General features: G+C 30.1%; 1 protein-coding gene across 2 annotated transcripts; it reads left to right on the plus strand.

Moving 5' to 3' along the window:
- Positions 1-2: 2 nt before the first annotated feature.
- Positions 3-21,677, plus strand: LOC134711839 (UDP-glucuronic acid decarboxylase 1-like). Of its 2 annotated transcripts, XM_063572768.1 has the most exons (13): positions 3-135; positions 3,807-3,843; positions 5,831-5,908; positions 6,848-6,862; positions 9,376-9,433; positions 10,181-10,361; positions 11,247-11,351; positions 12,421-12,480; positions 12,898-13,019; positions 13,725-13,844; positions 14,631-14,793; positions 15,346-15,449; positions 16,463-21,677. In XM_063572768.1, exons 1-13 carry the CDS (start codon positions 54-56, stop codon positions 16,568-16,570), a joined length of 1,233 nt encoding a protein of 410 aa, XP_063428838.1. In that variant the 5' UTR covers positions 3-53; the 3' UTR covers positions 16,571-21,677. The 2 variants fall into 2 exon arrangements, with proteins under 2 accessions (XP_063428838.1, XP_063428839.1); XM_063572769.1 differs by lacking the exon at positions 6,848-6,862 and having other exon boundaries at positions 16-135.
- The last annotated feature ends 1,029 nt before the right edge of the window (positions 21,678-22,706 follow it).

A 22,706-nucleotide genomic window follows, 5' to 3' on the forward strand; every position in this document is an offset into this window, starting at 1 on the left:
CGGTTTATTCTTGATTATCTTCCTTGTTTATAGAACACCGATACGATATTGATATGAGATTCAGATTGCCACTTAGAAATTGTACAGTAAAAGACAAGTTCATGGCTATAACACTGTTTGGTCTCATCTTGATAGGTAATTTACATATGACAGTGTTATGATTTTCGTCCCAACTTTAATTTCAACCTTTAAGTTTAAATTCAATATTCTTTTCAGATGCAAGATGTTTCGGACACACTGCCACTGGCACAACTTGAACTATTTTTTCGGACACACAAAATATATTATTCAATGTATTATATTAATTCTCTGTTTTCACAATTATGTTAATCAATTCCAAAAGACAAAGGGAAACTTGACTTGTTTAACCAAACTTGAAAGCCAAAGGTAGTCCAAGCCACAGCCTCAGCTTGTCTGGCAAAACAGCTGTTCGACATCAGAGTAAGACTAAGCCAAAAGGTAACGTTTGTAAGTTCCACGGTTTTTCTTCAACAATTATTTTACCTGGATGTCTTCGCCTGCAAACGGAACTCGTCAGAAACATATATAACAGAATCTTCAGTTTGTTGAAGGAGGCTATAATCGGACAGAAACAGAAGAACAGTAGAAAGTCGTTTGAATCATATCAGATGCACACTGAGGCCTGTGAGTAAGGGTAGTTATGCCCTTAGCCGTAAGGTGTCAAACCATCATCTTCTGCTACTGTTAGCTTCAAATAGGTTAAAATTTTACAGTGATTTCTCAAAATATCCTTGTCCAGATTCCTCAGAAGTCTCAAATAATTTTGGTTACCATTATTTGTCATGACGATGCCCCCATTTAGACCTTCCATTATAATAACAAATCACTTTTTATACCTCATTAATCATGTTAATGGGCTTTTAATATGTTTTCTGGTCTGTGCCTCCGTCTGTCCCGCTTCAGGTTAAAGTTTTTGGTCAAGGTAAATGTAGTTTTTGATGAGGTTAAAGTCTAATAAACTTGAAACTTAGATCACATGTTCCCTATGACAATTTAGGATATGATCTTTTTTCTAGGCAATATAGGAAAGGTGTACTGACATAAGTAGCCTCTAAACACATTAGCTCCATGGAGCTTTCGTTAGTAGAAGTCATATTAACTATGTGTATCAGTGAGAAAAATGTAAAAGCATTATACTATATTTTTATGATCTATTTTCTAGTTTTATTCCCAAATTAGAGTTTTTACCCTATTTTCAGGGTCCTCTGAACATGCTGAACATGTTTTTATTTCGTATACTAATTTTATTTATAAAGTACATGTACACATGTATTGTGATATACATGTACATGTAAAAACTGTATATGGTTATTATAACTTGTATAACTTTTAAATGTATTTATATTTATTATTATTTTCGAAATGTACATTTGATCTCAAGTGTCAAACAAGCTGAAAAATAAAATGAATACTAATGAGAATTATGAGATTCACACAGTTAAATCAATAAGTTTAGTTTTTAAATTTAAAACTAAGTAATCCAAGGTTGTCTTGGTTCCAAGATTTATCTTGGTTAAAGTAAGAGGAGACAATTGATATAAGAAGATGTGGTATGAGTGCTAATGAGATAACTTTTCATCCAAGTATATTTTTTTCTGTGTTGTAAATGTATATGTTTATTTTCAATTCACAACCTGCATGAAAGGTTAAAACATTAATGGCAAATACAGCCATCAACAAGTATACATGATTATTCATCAATTCTTTGAAAGAAAAAAAAATTGGGGGAGACACATCTTGAACACCTTTGACTGTAATATATGTCAGAATTCATACCTTTTAGTATGAAAATTTGTCTTGTCTCTAATAAATGAAGAAAGTACAATATTTAATAAATCCAAGTTAAAAGATGTAAAAAAAAAAGAAGATATTTTTTATATCTATTTCTTTAGCCAAATGTGTTTGTACATGTACCTAGACCAGGTTAAAAGACATTTATTAAGTAAAAGTTAAGTTTGCCAAAAGATCAAAAGTATAGAAAAGCATAAGCATGTACATGTATATATTTTGTATTTTTGTTAATGTAAATTAAAGAAACAGATGGCACATACATATTACAAAAGCTGTTGTCAATTTGGACATCTGTGTACAGCACAAATAGATGACAGCTTTGATGGCTGTTTATACAATACACGATTACATACTCAATTATGTTTTTAAAATGGATCAATGAAAAACGGTGAAATATTAAATCATTTGTTCACTAGAGTTGTCAATTTGAGCTTTAGAGTTTAGAACCAAGTAGTAAATGTAGTATAGACTTAATTTCTAACCCAGTATATCTATCTAGGATCTACAAATGATGTACATGTTACTCTTAATTTTCTTTAATGTGACTATATGTGAACTGCAATTTAAAATTTTGTAATTCACAGGTCAAGTAAGTTGCGTTTTTTAGGTTGGAATTTCAAATTGATCAAGTCTTTATATTGGTAGTTCCAAAAATTAAGAATTTTTAGTGTCTTGATTTTACCTGAATATTGAATTTTGTTAGCTTCAACTCAGAGATGATTTTGAAATGTCTAATAAATTGCATAGGGTGACTTTATGTTTAGGTTACCCCACACAAAGCAGCACATTAATCTTATCTGCTGCTGCTGCTGCAATAACTTGATATCAATCATCTGTTAATTAGATCTTTCAACCTTCAAAATTATGAACATGACCTTGTCCTTAATTTTCCAACGATCTCAGATCAGGAGAGTCGAATCCTCTATCCATTCATGGCTTATTGGCTATTTAAGGAATAACAGTACTGTAGTTGAAGAGTTGCCACCGTCAATTGTAGATTTGACGGTCGCAAATGCAGTTTTACTGGCTACGCGAAGCAGAGACAGTAAAACGGAGATTTGCGACCGTCAAATCAAAATTGACGGTGGCAACTCTTCAACTACAGTACTGTTATTCCGATTCTAATGCATTACAACAACAAAAAATACGATAAAACTTGAAAAAATGTCTAAATTTGACAAAAAGTAAAAAATCCGCGAAACTTCATGAATGATTTTGGCACAAAGACGTAATGTCTAAACGTGACGTCATTCAAATGAAAACGTACAAACTGGAGTTCATTACGTTACCTGAACGCTTCAAATTCGGATAAAATTACATTAAAACGGCGAATTCGAGGTAGGTGTTGTTTTCTTTTCGATTATTTAGTAGTAATCGACCATTTGTTGATTCAATCAATTCGAAATGGCGGGTCCCTCCTTAGTTACGCCTGGTCAACTGTGGATTTGACGGCAACTTTTAGCCAATGAAAAAAATTGTTACATCCAAATTGCATTAGAATCCAGTATATACTTCACAGTAAAAAAAAAGCAAATCAGAAAATAACTCCTTTACTTTTTATGGATTAATCTCTCATAATTGACTGAAACAACCAGAGAAAAAACCTGTAGCAAGCAGTTATAAATAATTAAACAGTCACCAATATATTTTTTGAAGCAGAAGGAGACATGATTTTTGTGTTTTTTGGTAGACTTCTTTCAAAAGAAAAGGGTAGGTCAATATTTGAAGTGTATCAGCTGAATAGTACCCAAACCAGATATCGTGCAATACATTGCAACTTGCTGAACAAAGTTACATGTAGCTAAAACATTAAATGGTAGGAAATTGAGAAAAATTATCAGAATACAATCAAGATTTTTTGCACTGAAAATAGGGAGTTCAAAGATTAGATTCACCTTCTTTTAAAAATAAACCTTTACAAAAGTCAATATTCTTGACAACTAGACTAGACAATCTTATTATTTTAATTGATTGTATTTTAATTTTTATTGCAGTATGGATTGGAAACTTTTCTCATTCTGTTGGAGACATGTAAGTAGAAAGAAAATGATAAATATAGATTCCACAATTGCAACACGTGTGTTACGATATTTCTCCACTCGAGACAGTAAAATTTTAATATTTAAAGCATGAGGCTGTGCTGAGCTTTTTAAAAAGTTAAAATTTAACTGTGGAGAAATGTCATAATACACGAGTTATAGTGGTGGAATTTGTTTCTGTAAGGATTTTTATCCTTCTTTTTCAAAGATTTGAAGAAAGTTGTGTACTTTTTATGTGACGTCATCAGGCATGGTCGCCTTTTTCATAACGTCACAATAAAATTTCGACCAATGATTTGCTGAGAACAAATTTTTCATAAGAGATTTTTTTAACACCGGTTAGGAAATGTGAATTCGCGAAAATAGCATGAAAATTAGAGAAACAAATTTAAAAAATGATCAGCACTACATAATTAAAACTGAAATTTCTGTCATTGTTGTCCTTGAAAAAGTTTTTGTTATCCAGTGTTTATTACTAGAGAGTTTTATTTTTAAAAAATGTAATCTTCTCTGAGTCATGCGTTAGAGTAGAATTTTACCCTCATATTGACAATACTTATAGTATAACTAATCGCCGTATTTGAATAAGACAACGCGTGCGCAGCACAAGTTTAATCAAAAGCGGCGTTCGGTCACAAGTTGTCTTATTTTTTATATTCAAATACGGCGATTAGTTATACTTTTTATTACACTGTCAAATTGCTTTTTTTTTTATGAAATTAATGTAGAAAATGTAAGGAACTATATATGATTTTCCTACGCATGTTTTGTTTCGACGTTATCAACGTCTTGACAACACCTATTGTTGTATGACGTCAGAGAGTGAAATAACCACGTTTATTTCACATGTGAAATTATCAGATTTATCTAACTGGGAAATCAATGTAATTCATTGCAACCAATTTAATAAATTTTAATAATATCAATGTCATGAAACATAAATATAAAAAAAATTAACAGATAAGTAACCTTTTATAAAAACATGATAACTTTGAGAAAAATGGAGTCATTGAAACTAAGTGATCTTAAAGCAAATACTTGGTACATTGCACTTCATAGCACATATTATATCAAGAAATGGAACCTCTTTAGACTTCTTTTATAAGAAATTAAGAAAAAAAACACGGGCCTGCAACTTAGGGGCATAAACATGGTTAATCAGATATGAAAAATATGTTAACTTAATATGGAGATACCAGATGCAATTTGTGTTGTGTACTAGAAATAATAAATTTATTAGGGTATTAATAAATGAGTAATTAAGTTAAACTGACAAAACATGACAATGTATTCACAGAGACTATCTGGGTCAAATCAGACAGACTGACATATACCCATGACTTTTTACACATTTCTTAATAATAAAATAAGAGGATTCATACAATGGATGAGTTTCTTTTACAACAACTAACTTACAATATTTATTATACCCCCGCTTTAAAAAATCTCTCAGTCCGTCCATCTGTCCCATGAATGTTTTTGTGGCATTTTCTTTAGGAATAGCATTACAAGGATTTCGGAAATTTGGTTTCAGGGTTTATATAAGTCAGCTATACTGCTTGATGGGTTTTCAGATTCATCACTCGACACCTTCCTGTTTACTGAACACTTGTATCATTTTTGCACCTGATAGCCAAGTTGAAAAATTTTCATCACATTTTTCTCAGGAACTATAATACAATTATTTCTGAAATTTGTTTTTAGGGTTTATATAAATCAGCTTTACTGTGTGCTGTGTTTTCAGATTAATCACTCAACCACTTACTGTTAAATAAACACTGTAAACATATTTTTACACTATTATGTTTTCTATTTCACAGATGATACCCCAGTCGCAATTTAAAATTATCCACTTGCGGTGAGGGTATCATTTTTGAGCAGTTTCACTTGTTATTTTTGTAAGGTTTTTTTGGAAAAAAGTAAAGAATTCGAGGTATCAGTCAAAAATATTTTCTTACTTCTAATTCTTTTTTTTTCAGTGAAAGAAGAAGTGTAAATAATGATTTATTTAATGAAATTGAAAATTTGAAAAGAAGAGTTCAGGAGCTGGAACATGGGTAAGTAACAATATAGTGTGAGTTATATTTACATTGAGTATTATAATTTACCAAAACATAAGCAGAAAAAAATAAAAGAGTAAAGGCAATTAAATAAATTTTAAAAGATGAGCATAGGAATTGTTTGCATATTCAATTAAAGTGGGAGGGCCATATCAGCCCTCATGCAAAATCTACATCATTCTTTTTCAGACAGGAAAATTGATGTTTATGCGTTTTACTTTGAAATTATAATTCTGTTCATTTTTGATAGAAATTATTCATAAACGATTATTTAATTATGCCCTACAGCAATACAACTTAACTATAACAATCATATAAAATCATTTAGTTATTTTCAAATTTGATTATGAATTATTTTCTATGTATTTGCATTCTAGATCTTGGTTCACAAGCTTTTTAGAAAATCTGGCTTGCTCTTCAATCATGCTTGCTTGTTCACATAATGGCTTAAATTCTAACTATGGTCAGCTGTACTATTATTTAGACTTGTGTGTGAAAGTATTTAGATATTGAAATTTTAGGAGCATATTTTTTATACTAATTTTGCATTTGATAGAGAAAGAAATGTTTTGTTGAATAACTTGTGAACCATTCAGCATTTGTTTTCAAATTTTATATTTTGTTACTGATGACAAAATTTAAGTCAAGTTTGAAATGGACTGTTTTCAATTTTTGCGTTCAGCTACATGTATGCCTATGGTACTTCACAGATTTAAAAATAGCTGTAGAATGTTTGACAGGTCAATCAAGCCTATCTGGCCCGAAAATTCCATACATTAGAATCAATGGCATGTGCATGGTGCAATTTGTTGTACAAAGCACATTCTGAAAGGTTGTATAAATAGTTGAATGATTATTTATTTACTATCTAAACAGGGTGATTTGTTTATACAACTGAACTATGATGGTTTTCATTTTTTGATTTTTTTTGTCAAGGTCTGAAGGGACAAGGTATATTTCTGAATTAAGTCACACACAATACAAATTTTGCACTTGGAAGTTTAGCACATTTATGAAATTCTACTTTTATTAAAAACTTGCATGAATTGAAATAATATAATATATTTTTAAAATTCAGTTTTTGAAACAGATTTATTTAGTATTGATATGATAGGATTTTGTTTTTAATATATTTGATATTTCTACCAATTTTGGTATCTTATTTAAGGGTAGGAGTAATTTTGACTGAAAATTATCTGACTAAGAAATTATTATCTCCTTTTTAGACCCTCTCCCACATATATATAGAATTAAAACTTAAAGAAAAGAAATCCCATAAGCAAACTTTAAATTTTGTGTGGCTTTATATGATATTTACTAATATAGTTTGTATATGCACACAATATTATTGTGTTTAACATATTTTCTAACTACTTATTAGGCATATCATGACTTATTATAAAACTAAATCCTTCTTTTCATTGTTTTATTTCACATATAAAAAACATATGCATGACTTTTTTTCAAAAACATCCATAATTTTTGTTTCACTTTAACAAAATTGAAATAGGAAGACTTGGGCTTGCTGATTTCGGCAGTGGGACAGTAATAATGAAAACAATGAGAAAAACAAGTCTGGAATCCTATTCCTTGTTGACATGAAAACAGAAGGTTTGAAAAAAAAAAACATGTTTTTTTTTCACAAAATCATCATGAATTACATTTAACAATGTTCCTGATATAATTGATTATGTGAAGAATAGTTCCTGGCACCAATTTACATGCTGAATGATTGTTATGAAATCACATTTAATAATACAAGATATACTGAACTGTGTGAATATCTGTAAACTACAGTTGTTTATCCAATTAAAATTCATGCATGCCAGTCATGATGGCAATAACTATTGTTGCAACTGAATAAAAATATTAATTATATAAATATTCTATTTCTCTTAATTTATGCTAATGAATTAATGTATACTCTTCTATATATATTTGTGTGTTGGCAGAATGAGTTTTAGGTATAAATTTAATACTATACACCTATTGACTGGGTGTCAGGGTAATAGCAAGTTTGTTGTCCCTGAGATAACAACTATTGCTCGAGGCAAAGCCGAGCAGAGTAGTCAATGACATCATTATCGTCCAATGAAAAAATACCAGAAAGATGATTAAATGAAACTATTCACTGGGACAATAGTCTTTGAAACTATTGACTGGCAAATGGTTCTGTGAAATGAACAACTATTTCATTACTTTTTATATAGAAAAAACATATTGAGGTATAATAATGCACATTATTCTAGTATAGTTGTGGTGAAAGATGTTTTAGATTATTTATTAAAATTTATCATCTTACTTTATAATATATACATTTCTACAAAGCGTTTTATTCACATATTCATTTTCAGTTCTGAAACTGTTGAATTTAGCTCATTTGGTTTTTATACCATACTATGGACACATTCTTGTTTCTAAATATCTTGAAGAATAGAGTTTATCCATGCATTATGGTTGAATAATATGCCCCAATGAAGCAGTAATTCTTGTTAAGATGTTTTCAGTAATACACTTTAAAGTTGGTATATTAGCCAGTTGAGCCATTCAGGATGGTTTGAACTTTGAGTTTAATTTTGTAGAAGCACATTGAAAAGGGAAATATAATTAAAATAGCTTATTTAACCTTATTAAAAAGTTCTTTCCTGTATAGTCTAGTTATTTGTTTATTTCTTTTAGTACCCAATTGTGTTTCCCTTAAGGTGGTGCCCAACACTTTCACTAAAATTAATTTGGCTCGTTTAATTTTCATAAAATTTGGACAAAGTATTTACTTTCTAGACCATTTAACAAAAATATGAAAATTTCAAAAAATTTGAACCAACCACTTTATCAGAAAAATTACACTGGTTATATAGCAGTTTGACAAAGACCAATTTTGATCATTGAGATGCTTAATATTCCCTTTACAACACAACGTTACTTAAACCTTTAGCTGACTTTACAGAGTTATCTCCCTGTAGTGTTAGGAACCACCTTAATATACCTGTATTATCAATAGTTAAATGAGCACACAACTAAATAGCTGCACAAATTTTGGCAGAAGTTGCACTAATATCATCTCATCCTATAATGAATTGCACGAGACTTATTTGTCACCAACACATTTTAGAGTAAGAATATATTTATAGTGCTTTGAAATCTTGTGTAGCAAGGTGGGATGCACAAAATTAGTATGGAGGAAAGTTTAAGCTATAATGGTTGTTATGTGGTCTCATTTAGTAGCAATTATTTTCTTATGTTGAAATGAAATGATATGGAAAAGGTAGTTCTATATTAAGTACTAATGGTAAAACATGAAGTGTATTACTGCCACTCTGTGAAATAATGACACTCATTTTAGAGAATATTTGAAAATTCATTGATAAAATATTAGAATGAAAGGGTTGCCTTATAACCACATACTTTACCAACAAATGGAATTTATGTAGTATGTGTGTAAATATATTTTTCTGCTTTTTTAGACAGAAGGTGTATCCTGAAGTTGCATTCTTAAATGTGAAAGACAGAAAAAGAATACTGGTATGTGTATAAATATAAGTTAGAAATGAAAGTGAATTATACATATAATTGGTACAGGTGGTTGAGGATATCAATATTCAAACACATGCATTAAAAACCTTTACTGTTTCATGCACATATATTTCATTTTAAACTCATCTAGCCTAAAAAGAAGCCCCTTGTTCAATCTAATTTAAATCAGATCTTTGAATCGTTCCTGTTCGGATGTGTCATAAATATCAAAACGGGAGCTTTTCAAAGATTTAATTTTAATTAGTTTGCCCCTTGCTCAAATCACAAACAATATATGTCTTGCAATTACTAAAATTTTTTCTTTTTCATTTTGAAAAAGATTGATTTGATGTAGAGTTTATGCTAATAAAAAATAAAATATTGATGCTGATTTGGCAATCAGGATTTTGTCAAGTTATATCTAAGGTATTCTTTTCAGGTCAAACTCTGCTCTTCCGTCACAAAATATTTTTTTTACGGTTGAAAATCTTCACTATTTTCATGTGGACCCAAATCTATATCTACGTTGTTATAAATACTACAATGAAAATCAACCAGCACTTGCACTTTATTAAATGATCTGAAAATGTTCTGAATTATTTTATGACTTATGCTATGTATAAAGATAGAACATTGTACAATTCAAAGCAAAAACAAATTTATTCTTGCAAAGCAATGTTATAAGGGACTTTACATCAGCGTTCTTTAAAATAGTTACACTTGAACACTTCTTTAAGCTGATACACCCTGTTTTAGATAACTGGTGGGGCTGGATTTGTTGGTTCCCACCTGGTAGACAGACTAATGATGGAAGGACACGAAGTGACTGTTGTAGATAATTTCTTCACTGGTCGGAAGAGAAATGTGGAACATTGGATTGGCCATGAAAATTTTGAGTTACTCAATCATGATGTAATCAATCCTTTATTTATAGAAGGTTTGTTTCACTTTAAGCACATTTTACTTTAATATTTTGATATTTAGAAACTAACAAAAGTCTGAGTCACATGTTTTGAATCTTACAACAAAGCTTTCAAATTGTACTAAACAGTATTCATAATGACATTCTTAACAAAAAGATGAATATGTTTTATATATTTGAAAATTTCAATTCTTTGAGGTTCGATATGCTGAATCTAACCATGTATTTAGATTTTGGATATTGGACCATAATAGGTAAATGTCCAATTTAAAAATTTTAAGTTTTTAAGTTTAAGTTCTTAGACCACATTCATTCTGTGTCAGAAACCTATGTTGTGTAAACTATTTAATCACAATCCAAAATCAGAGCTGTATCAAGCTTGAATGTTGTGTCCATGCTTGCCCCAAATGTTCAGGGTTGGAACTCTGCTGTCGTATAAAGCTGCACCTGGAGAGCATCTGTTTTTGTTTTATTTGAATCCTTTATTTTTTCTATCTCTTCAAAATGTACTGAAATTGGATTATTGTCTTCTGAACTTTTATTCACATACACATTTTCTATATGCAGTGAACTTTCGTTATAAATCTAGCAATCACACATTACAAGTTGAAACAGGAAAAAATGAAACAAAAGTGAAACGGATATACTAGGATAAACCCATTCTGGATGAAATCTTTTAATTACACCAAATCATTCAACAACTGTCCAATGTTTTTGATAAAAAAATCACAGATTGAAATATTTGTTGTTGATTAAACATCAGGATTTGAAAAAAAATTCTGACAGACACTGTGGGTATTGTTTCTGAAGGGTAGTTTTGAAAATGAATGAATAAAAGAAAGACCTCAGATATTCTTATTATACCCTTTATTATTTGACATATGTATATTTACATTGCAGTTGATCAGGTTTACCACTTAGCATCACCAGCCTCTCCACCTAATTACATGTATAATCCAGTCAAAACTATCAAGACAAATACCATTGGCACAAATAATATGTTAGGTGAGTTATCATTGGTTTCTTATTGAAATAAAATTCATGCTTCAGTTAATGTTAGATCAATGATTAAAAACTATCTCAATAAATTTCAGAATTTTTATGGAAAAAGTATGAAATTATGTAAAGCATTAATAAAAATAAAAGGCATATGGTGTGAAAAATACATATATTATATATATATAAAGTGCCTAGAAAATCAACCTAACGATGTTAGAGTAGATTTGATTTGTAACTTCCTCCCCAGTGACGGGGCTGGAACCTGTACTTTTTTTCTAACTTCTACGACAACACCGCCTAGCATTGTGCAGAGACCTTATCCCCTCCTCTAACTCTAGCTTATAAAATTAAGCTTTCGTTTCGGGAGGTGTTACCTGCTCGTAGGAATTAAACAAGGATCTCTAATACACCTTATCGCTATTTATCCTCCATTGCTGGATTTCACACAGGTTCCCGTAAAATGTTGACGTCATAAAACAAAATATCTGACGCCACAATGGAAAAATGATTGTTGTTGACGTCAAAAGTTCAAGCAGCAGGGTCAGCCGGGATTAGCGATAAGGTGTATACAATACACGAAGTATTCATTTTTAGTGTACAGAAATGATCATCTACTCATCTCTTTAGTATATATATATAAAATACACATGTTGGCCAAATATATGGTAGATAGTCAAATTATCATAAAATGAACATAATACTGTATAGCGGGTTATTTTCGCGGGGTGTAAATTTTCGCTTATTTTCGTGGATAGAACAAAACCGCCAAAATAAATTCCGCCAATTTAAAAGTGTACATGCAAAGGTAATGTTAAAAATGTTGAATCCGCCAATATAATAACCGCCAAAATATTTCGTATACCTTATTCAATGAAAATCGTGAAATTTTACACCCGCGAAAATAACCCGCTATACGGTAATTGAGTTGGTTTTTTTTTCATTTGTAAGTTGTGAATGGTCTTTTCCAAAACACTTTAAAGTAAGATTAATCTTGTTTTATTTTTGAAAAAAAATTACTATACATGCACAGTTTAGTGAAAGATGAATGGAGACAAGTAATCATTTTATATTTTAGGCCTGACAAAACGTGTTAGAGGTAGACTGTTGTTAGCCTCTACTTCTGAGGTCTATGGAGGTTAGTATGGTGATATTTACACATAAAGTGGTAGGAGCATATAAGTTTAAACCCAAGAAATGGGCAGACAATATCTTTTATATTTCTAACAGGCCTGTAGCCAGGAATTTCCAAGGTGGGGTTCGTTGGACTCACAAACTCGACTTTAACAGTCACAATTTGAACAGAACATTGACTTTAACAGTGCTTATTTGTTTTCAGGGGGTCTGCACCCCCTGGCTACGGGTATGTCTAAGGTACAATAATGTTTGCCTGGTTCACTCCTATAATTCACTTTTAATCTTTACTGGAGGGAGATCAGTTTTCCTGTCAAAAGAAAATAAAAGTTTTTACCTCAATTGACTTTAATATAATGGTTTGTTCATAATTGATAGTGCAAGAAAATCCTACTATCTTTTAATTTTTGCTATTTTTCAGATCCAGAGATCCATCCACAGAATGAGGATTATTGGGGCCATGTAAATCCCATTGGACCAAGAGCATGTTATGATGAGGGTAAAAGAGTAGCAGAAACAATGTGTTATGCTTATCATAGACAGGTGAACAGAGCTCTTTGTATTAGTGATTTGTTTTAAGAAAGGGCATATTTTAGAAATCATTATTTTAATTGAATACAGGCAAGTACTTTGAATTTAGATTTTTTTTCTGATGCTTTTATTAGTCTTGCTATTTGAAACAGGACAGGTTTTATGGCATTCAGAGAGTATGGTTTCTAAATAATAAATGCAAAATAAACACAAATCTAAGGCATGAAATATTAACTAAAGAGGGTGGTAAAGGGGGTTTTGTTTGTACTGAAAAAACGTGAAATAAGACAATTTCAAGTTGAACGTGAAATATTTTCTGTCATGAACATTGCATGGAAAATAAACATTTTGATGTGTACCTTTTTTGACTGAGTCAATGTCTTCTTGAATGTATTAACTCTCTGATTTACTTGATATTCCTGATTTAGTTTCCACATTTATGATATAATTGGTTTACAGCTTTTAAAAAAGTGTTTCTTTACAATCCCTGCCAAGTGTTTTATTTAAAAATGCAGAGCACGCAAAATAAGCCTTTGAAAATCACAATGCACATAAAATTAAATAAGCAGATCATCTTGAACGAGACACCTGTCTTGCAAGACTGAATGTACTAAACATAGCTTGCAATGGAGAATTTAGCTACAAAAAAAAATATTCATATCATGATTAACTTTATTTCTTTTTAAATGAATTTCATAACAAACATTATATTTGCAGGATGGTACAGAAATCAGAGTAGCTAGAATATTTAATACATTTGGTCCCAGAATGCATCTTAATGATGGCCGAGTTGTCAGTAATTTTATACTCCAGTCTTTACAAGATAAACCTATAACTGTAAGTATTTCAATTAGGTAAAAAATACTTTTTGGGAAAGAGTTGATGCCCTTTCTTTATATGCTAACTTTTTGATTAATCAATACCATTGTTATATTGGTTTAGGAAACCAAGAGACTAGAGCAGGAATTTTTCTAACAATGGTGGCAATGTGCAGAAATTATATACTGTCTACTTCATACACATAAAGGGAGGGCAAGTTATTTCTGATATTGAACTTTGCCAGATTGCTACGATTTTCTATTGTAGATATATAGTGAGGGCAAAATAATTCTGATATTGAACTTTGCCAGATTGCTATGATTTTCTTTTGTAGATATATGGAGAGTGCAAGTTATTTCTGATATTGAACTGTGTCAGATTGCTACTATTTTCTATTGTAGATATATAGTGAGGGCAAGTTAATTCTGATATTGAACTTTGCCAGATTGCTATGATTTTCTTTTTGTAGATATATGGAGAGTGCAAGTTATTTCTGATATTGAACTGTGTCAGATTGCTACGATTTTCTATTGTAGATATATAGTGAGGGCAAGTTATTTCTGATATTGAACTTTGTCAGATTGCTATGATTTTCTTTTGTAGATGTATGGTGAGGGCAAGTTATTACTGATATTGAACTTTGTCAGATTGCTATGATTTTTTATTGTAGATATATGGAGAGGGCAAGTTTTTTCTGATATTGAACTTTGCCAGATTGCTATGATTTTCTATTGTAGATATATGGAGAGAGCAAGTTATTTCTAATATTGAAATTTGCCAGATTGCTATGATTTTCTATTGTAGATATATGGTGAGGGAAAACAGACGAGGTCATTTCAATATGTATCAGATTTAGTGGATGGTTTAATCAGATTGATGAATAGTAACTATTCCATGCCAGTTAATATTGGTAATCCAGATGAGTACACCATTGGAGACTTTGCTAAAATTATTAAAGGTTTAGTGGGTATGTAAACTTATTAAAGATATAGGGGTATGGAAATATTATACTTTCACTTTGGTTTAATATATTTATGAAGCTTGGTTATGACAAAAAGATATCTTTATCTAACATTCACAAAATTTAACAAAACTTGGACGTGAGCATCTTCATGTTAAAGTTATATCATCTGAATGAGGTGGTACATATTTATATTTTAGATTTTTTTTCTGTATTTTACTTATAAATAGAAATAGTTCTTTCAGTTCATTTCTGAATACATTTTAGAGTTAGAGTTTTAAAACCTTTTGAACCCCTTGAAACCTTCATTCAATTTCAGGAATGTTAACAGGTCCTTCTCCTAACAAAAAGAAATAAAGACTAAATTTTAGCCAATTTTGTGAATAAGGTTCATTGATTCAATTCCTTTCTAAGGAGCTGAAGGAAATACTATTCATTTGAGCCTTTTCTAAAATATCCAACAAAAGAAATTTAATCAGAAAGTTAAGCTTTATATGAAAATGATAATAAGTGCTGTTTTCTGTTATACATTATTTGATTATTTTGTAATATTTTCAGGTGGACATAGTAAAATTGTTAAGAAGCCACCAATGACTGATGATCCCAGGAAAAGAAAGCCAGATATTACAAGAGCTAAAAATATTCTTGGCTGGTCACCTAAAGTAAGTCATACATTATCATATCTTCATCCATTTCCTGTAACTTATTCAACCTTAAAAAATCTCCTACACAGGCTTTGTTACATAATACAGTTCATGACCGAATGATAATGGGGCTATATAATTTTTAGGATAATACACTGTTTATTATTAATTTAATCCATTGGAGCAAGTATAGATTTGTCAATTTAATTGTGGATGTAAGCAACTATAGGCAACAGTAAAGCCTAAAACAACAAGAAAAACGCCATTCCATAAAATTGGCTATAAAAGGCCCTGACTTGAAAATATGAAACAGTTCAATTTAGAAAATATCAACCTCATCTATTACGAAACAATTTACAGAAAACATATAAGACACACATAAACCAATGACAGCCATTGAACTTCAGGCTTCTGACTTGGGACAGGCACATAAATTATTATGGCAGGTTAAACATGTTTTTGGATGCTCAACCCTTCTTTAAGCTGGGACAGTGGTGCAACAGAACAACAGAAGAACAAACTATAAAAATCAGTTGAAAATGGCATAACTCATCAGATGGATGAGATACAAATAGAAATACATGATATTACATCTAAATAAGTGCACTAAGCCTATTTTACCATGATTAGGCTGATTTGGTCATGATAATATATAATAAGATGGGTTGAATACTAGTAATATAGGGTTGTTGCATGAATACTGGGGAATATTGTCCCGATTAGAATTTCATATTGCACGAGCTTGCAAGTGCAATATATGTTCTACGAGGGACAATATTCCCCAATATTCATGCAATAACCCTTTTATTGTATACCAATATAATATTTGAAATAAAAAATTGGTTTAAAATAAGATTTTGTCGTTGATGACGTCATGAATTTTGAAGATTTATTGCACTAGTGCAATATTGGAATTTATTGCATGCTAACTTTTGGTTACTTTCTGTAGGAAATATTATATTGCTATACAATAATATGATTTACCTTACAAATTGGTTATAGGAATATAAATACATAAATTTATTTTTCAGGTTCAATTAGAAGTTGGATTAAACAGGACAATAGAATATTTTAAAAATGAATTAAGAAGAACAACACTAGATGGAAGACATTTTACAAAGTTACCAGGTGGTGCTTAGATATTGTATGTCAAGGTCAAATGTGGGATTTTATCATTCATATTGTTTATTATATCATCCATAAAAAAGTATTTTATACTTTTGTTTTTACATCCTACTGCAGAAATGAAGTCCTTCCTTTGCTGATGAAAAAATTGCATCAGAAGAAATATTTTACTTCTCCATATTTAACTGACAAATGTCACAAATGGACTAAACATTTAGATACTATCTAGATTTAATATGTTTAAAACACCAATGACCTGTAACTAACCTTCATAGAATTTCAGAAAACCTACGAAAGTTTGTTCATAGTCAATAGCTAACACATAGAGTAGAGTTTTACTGCCTTTTTTAGCCATTTTTCCATATGCTTCTAATAATCTTTAGGGACAAACAATGTCTACTAGTATGTAGTTCTGGGCTTAAGAATTTAAAACTTCATAAATTTGTCAAACCTTCATGGAGTTTTCAAATACTTGAACAGAAACCTTTTTCATATTCAGCACCCTTTGCAAAATTTCTGTAATTTTCTGGACTGTCTGGAAATAACCATTGTACTTTTACACTGACAGCTGCCGTTTTAGGCAAGACACTGATTTTCTTATAAACATTTGTGGATTTTTAGACTGATGGGTAATGTAAACATGCATACACATGAACAGGGTAAATAAATAATGGGTTCAGTTATAATGGTGTGTTCTTTTTAACTTTTGTTCATTTTTGAAGCATTTGATATCGAAAACCTTTTATTTGGAATCTGCTTTGTCTTTTTGAGCCAATTAATTTTATAGAAGTAAACAGTAACCAATTTTTATAATTATTGTGTAGTAATATTTGATTAGCACATAATTTGGGTTTTTCCAAAATTTATTGTTTGCACTTTTTTCACAAGACCCCCAATCATTTGAATTTTGATTAGAAATTTGATGCTTTAGTGAAAAATTGTTTGAAATTACTGATAAAAATAAATTCTAGAAAAGCACTTTATACATTTTGAATATCTATCTACCTTTCCATTGGAATCATGTATAAAAAATTATTTGAAGTATATTCTGTGAATCAGAAAAAAACCAAATGTAACCTCTGATGTTTAGATTCTTTGTGTAAAATTTCTAATTTTTGAATTCATTGTTTTATCTATGAGATATTTGTATTTTTTTTATATATATTAGTGGCATTTTGTCTTTTATGACGTTAATTATTTACTGGTGATGTATCAGTAGCTTAAATAAATGTTTGGCAACTTCAAATCATAGAGATGTTGCCACTAGCCTAATGTTTTGGTACAATGATTGACAAACATTCAATATTTCATCTCTTAAGTTTGTTCGCTACTCTGTTTAAAAATAACAAGCTTTTTATTAAAAGACTGTTATGAAATGATAGTACAAATGTATATGATTAAAGAAACCGAAAAAAACAGGAAAAAAATGGACGGTCCGTGTGCTCATTTTCAAGATATAAGCCATTGAAAGTTGGGCGGGAAATAATTCTGTAGATTTTTTAACATTTAACATTGGCACATTCTTTGTTTAAAAAAATACAAAAAAATAACAAGGATTTTATAGGATTTTGAAATATGGCTTATTAAATTTTATGTAATTATGAAAAAGGAGGAGGTAGTGGGCATTTTTTTTTAATTGCGATGCATGGATTAAACCAGAGGATTTGGAAAATCTAGCAAAAAATCAAAAAAAGAGTAGCAAACATCCTTAAATTGATGTAACAATCATTCTTGCCCATATACACATGATATACGGGTCATTTTGTCATACATATTACATTAGGGATTTGGTCAAGTTTTACTATTGGGGTAATGACTTTTTATGTCTCTGATATATCATTTATTGTGCATCACCTCTTTTCTGTAGTATACAACATGTATTTGGTACATTTGAGTGAATGTAATCAACATATCAACTCTGAGTAACATGAGTTAAATGCTGCATTTAGACCATTTATGGGTGAAGCAATATTGCATATCGTTGATCTTTAACTGCACAATCTCTGTATGTAGTATAATGCCGTTCCACTACATTCAGATCACTATGACTCATACATATTTACTCATGAGTTAATTGATCAAGTTTTGTGTTTAGTTTTGTAGCTAGCTCACAGGGGCTTGTTACAATTGCCGGGTTTATCATCCATATGAACCCCTAAAAAAACGGTTCGTATGGATGATAAACCCAGCAATTGTAACAAGCCCCTGTGGCTAGCTCAGAATTCCATAATGATACATAACTTATTTTCACAACCACATTCATCATATATGTATAGAAAAACTGATTTCTAAAGTGACCCATGTTTTGATATGCTGGAATCACAGGAGTTTATGTGTTACAGGAAGGATGTTTATGACATTTCAACACTACAGTAAAACACAGCATTATTCTGCATCAAAATGATAAGGGATTTAGAACAGTTATGGTTTATATATATGCAGTTTAAAGTTTAATTAACAAACTAGAAAAAAACCAACATAAATCTTTATCCATTAGAAATTTCATGCAAAAATTACAAATTATATGCTGTATGGTTGTAGGTTAGTGTTGAAAAGATTGATAAAATCATGTTCAAAAAATTAAAAATATACATATTAAAATATGAATTACTTGTTGATTTCAGGAAACTTATTTATATCTTTAACTTTTTATTAACCAAAGGATGTGTAAGTAAACACACTTTAAACCAAAGGATATGTTGAGTATAAGTTAAAACACTTTAAAGTTTGAACCAAAGGATATGTTGGGTATAAGTTAACACACTTTAAAGTTTAAACCAAAGGATATGTTGAGTATAAGTTAACATACTTTAAAGTTTAAACCAAAGGACATGTTGAGTATAAGTTAACACACTTTAAAGTTTAAACCAAAGGATATGTTGAGTATAAGCCAACACACTTTAAAGTTTAAACCAAATGATATGTTGAGTATAAGTTAACACACTTTAAAGTTTAAACCAAAGGATATGTTGAGTATAAGTTAACACACTTTAAAGTTTTAACCAAAGGATATGTTGGGTATAAGTTAACACACTTTAAAGTTAAAATCAAAGGATATGTTGAGTATAAGTTAACACACTTTAAAGTTTAAACCAAAGGATATGTTGAGTATAAGTTAACACACTTTAAAGTTAAAATCAAAGGATATGTTGAGTATAAGTTAACACACTTTTAAGTTTAAACCAAATGATATGTTGAGTATAAGTTAACACACTTTAAAGTTTAAACCAAATGATATGTAGAGTATAATTTAACACTCTTTAAATAAATATCAATTTCAGATCTCATTAAAGCATAACTGTGATATGAATACTAACCATAAGTATGCATAGAGAATATTTAGCTTCATTTAGATGTTAGTAATACCGGAACTTCCTTGTCGAGGTGAGGAAATTGAAAACCATTTATTTCATTACATCATATTTAATACCATTAGATCATACTTTATAAATTCATTAATGTGGATTTATTTTTATTGAAAATGTTATTGCATGTTGGGATTTGACAATTTTTTCTTCTATTCTATATGCCCATTATGTGTCACACAACTTTCTTATTTTCCTTCTCTTAATATCATGTAAGGCTATACAGACAAATATCATGATCTTCATTTTTATTTACACTTGATATTGTGAAATTTTATGTTTGTGTGTATGAAATTTATTCGTCTTGTTTTAAAAGTTTGTGCCATTTCTTGTGTTATATATATATATTAAAAGTGATGTTGGCACAAGTGTCAACTGCCATAAGCTAGTCATGTCTGTGTATTGTCAACACAAAGAAATGTAATTCATCAAGGAGTATTTATTAAAATGTTAGGAGCACTTAAAATATAAATGAGAGAATTCCCTGATTTTCTTATTTTGATTATAATCAGATGTGTCATTACCATGCTAATGTCTTAGACTTTTAAAGTTTAATTTGATGTCACATATTACTTTAGTCACAACATGTTGATAATAAGATGAACCAACCAATTTACTTTCTTATTTTTACCTATTTTGTAAAAACCAACATAAGAGTTATCCTTGTTAATGTAGGGTTATACTTATGCTTAATATTAGTAGAGATGTGGCTTACTCATAATTTAACCAAAACATAGACTAGACCATATATCTAGTGGTCAACAAAGGGTCTTTAACAATAGACAAGGGTCAAGTTCGTCAACCTCTAAATTGTCAGGCTAGCCAAGTTTTAAAATAAGAGAAAATTTAAAAGAGTGCTACTTCAAACCATATGTAATCTTTTATTAAGTAATTTAATATTGCATCAAATCATGAACAAAACACTGGTAAATTATCTATGCAAAATCTGCAGCAGTTTACATTGAATAAATTTAACTTTGGGATTTTACACCATAAGCATATGCCCATGGATCATAATTTTTTTATAAGGTTATTTTTATGGGGGAGGGGGGTAGTTATTATAGTTAAACATGTCATCTCTTGGATTTGGGGAAGTTTGTCAATAGTTCTCCTACAGTTTTATATTGGATAACACACCTTAAAAAAATAATGCTTTTGCACCATTGAAAAATATGTGTTGATTTGATAAAATCTGTATAATTAGTTATCAAGATGCCAGGATTATAATTGAGTATGCAAGACATTTTGTGTACTTAAGACTCATAAGTGACGCTCATATCAAAATATTTATAAAGCCAAACAAGTACAAAAGTTAAAGAGCATTGAGGATCAAAAATTCCAAAAAATTGTGCCAAATAGGCTATGGTAATCTATGCCTGGGATAAGAAAACAATTAGTTTAAGAAAAATTCAAAGTTTTGTAAATAGGAAATTTATAAAAATGATCACATTATTGATATTCATGTCAACACCGAAGTGTTGAATACTGACCTGGTGTTTAAAGGTTGCGGAGTACTGACCCTTGTCACTTTAATGGTTGGGAAAGTAGACCTTTGCATTGTCAATAACAAATACTAGGATGTTTTTAGAATATTTATATTATGTGCATTTAGAGATATTGTTATTATTTCTGTGTATAATTTAGTGATTGATATGCATTCCAATTACATTCTGTTTGTGTTTCTTTTTTAATACATTATCAAAATAATTTGTGGCAAACTTACTGTATTGTAATAAAATGCATGTTTTTAAATGTCTTATTTTTTTCCTTATTATCTATTGAAATGACCCTACTTGATGTATCACAAACCAATCTGTTCATATTAATCCAAAAAATATACAATGAAACCATCATTCCATAGGCAAATTTCTACCAAAAACAACATTTTCAGATAAATTGATTGATTGATTGATTGATTGATTAATTTATTGATTGATTGATCGATTGGTTGATTGATTGATTTGATTGATTAGTTTATTGATTGATTGATCGATTGGTTGTTGTTTAACAACGCTTTCAGTACTATTGGTTATCTTGTGGTGATGAGTTTTTATTGGTAGAGTAAGTTGAAGTGCCTGGAGAGAACAAGGACCTTGGCAAGACAACTTAAAATATTAATCAATTAAGACTCCTATCACAACTGCCACATGAGGAATTGAATTCAAAATATTAATCAATTAAGACTCCTATCACAACTGCCACATGAGGAATTGAATTCATTCACAACCTCAATGTTGACAGACTTGTGATACAGTTGTTTTACTACTTAACTGTGTGGCCCCAATAAACCAATAGAAAGAAGCACACTGTCGTATGCTTTTCAGACGTCAATACAGGAATGATAGAAGGACAATGTTTGAATAACTTGGGACAAATTATAATAGAGGCTAGCTGACTGCTATTTTCATATATGGATGCAGATGTTAAACAGATGAAGGTTACCTGTTGAAGTATAATTCAATCAATAATTTGAGTAGCAATATAAATCTATTATAATTCAAATATTTTTTACAGAGTTGTCATTCTTTGATTACCTAGCCTACATATTTGACCATATAGTTTATACTTGCTCAGAGTACAGTATATTTTCTTAATTTGCTCAATTTAAAATTAAATTTGAAGATATCTTAATTTGCTGGATTTTAGGTCACCTTTTCAAGATACAGAGATAATTTTATATATCATGGTACGTAACCTACAACTTGAAAAAAATGACAAGAGTGAGTTAGATTTTTATATCAAATATCCTTGTTAGATGTGGATTAATTATTTTTGCTGTTGATTT

Source organism: Mytilus trossulus, chromosome 3 (genome assembly GCF_036588685.1).
Source record: "Mytilus trossulus isolate FHL-02 chromosome 3, PNRI_Mtr1.1.1.hap1, whole genome shotgun sequence".
NCBI classification, from domain to species: domain Eukaryota; kingdom Metazoa; phylum Mollusca; class Bivalvia; order Mytilida; family Mytilidae; genus Mytilus; species Mytilus trossulus.

Coding starts and splice junctions, on each gene's coding strand:
- LOC134711839 (XM_063572768.1), top strand. CDS start 54: ATGAGATTCAGATTGCCACTTAGAAATTGTACAGTAAAAGACAAGTTC. Junction 10,362..11,246: donor CAATCCTTTATTTATAGAAG/GTTTGTTTCACT, acceptor TTTACATTGCAG/TTGATCAGGTTTACCACTTA. Junction 13,845..14,630: donor TACAAGATAAACCTATAACT/GTAAGTATTTCA, acceptor TTTCTATTGTAG/ATATATGGTGAGGGAAAACA.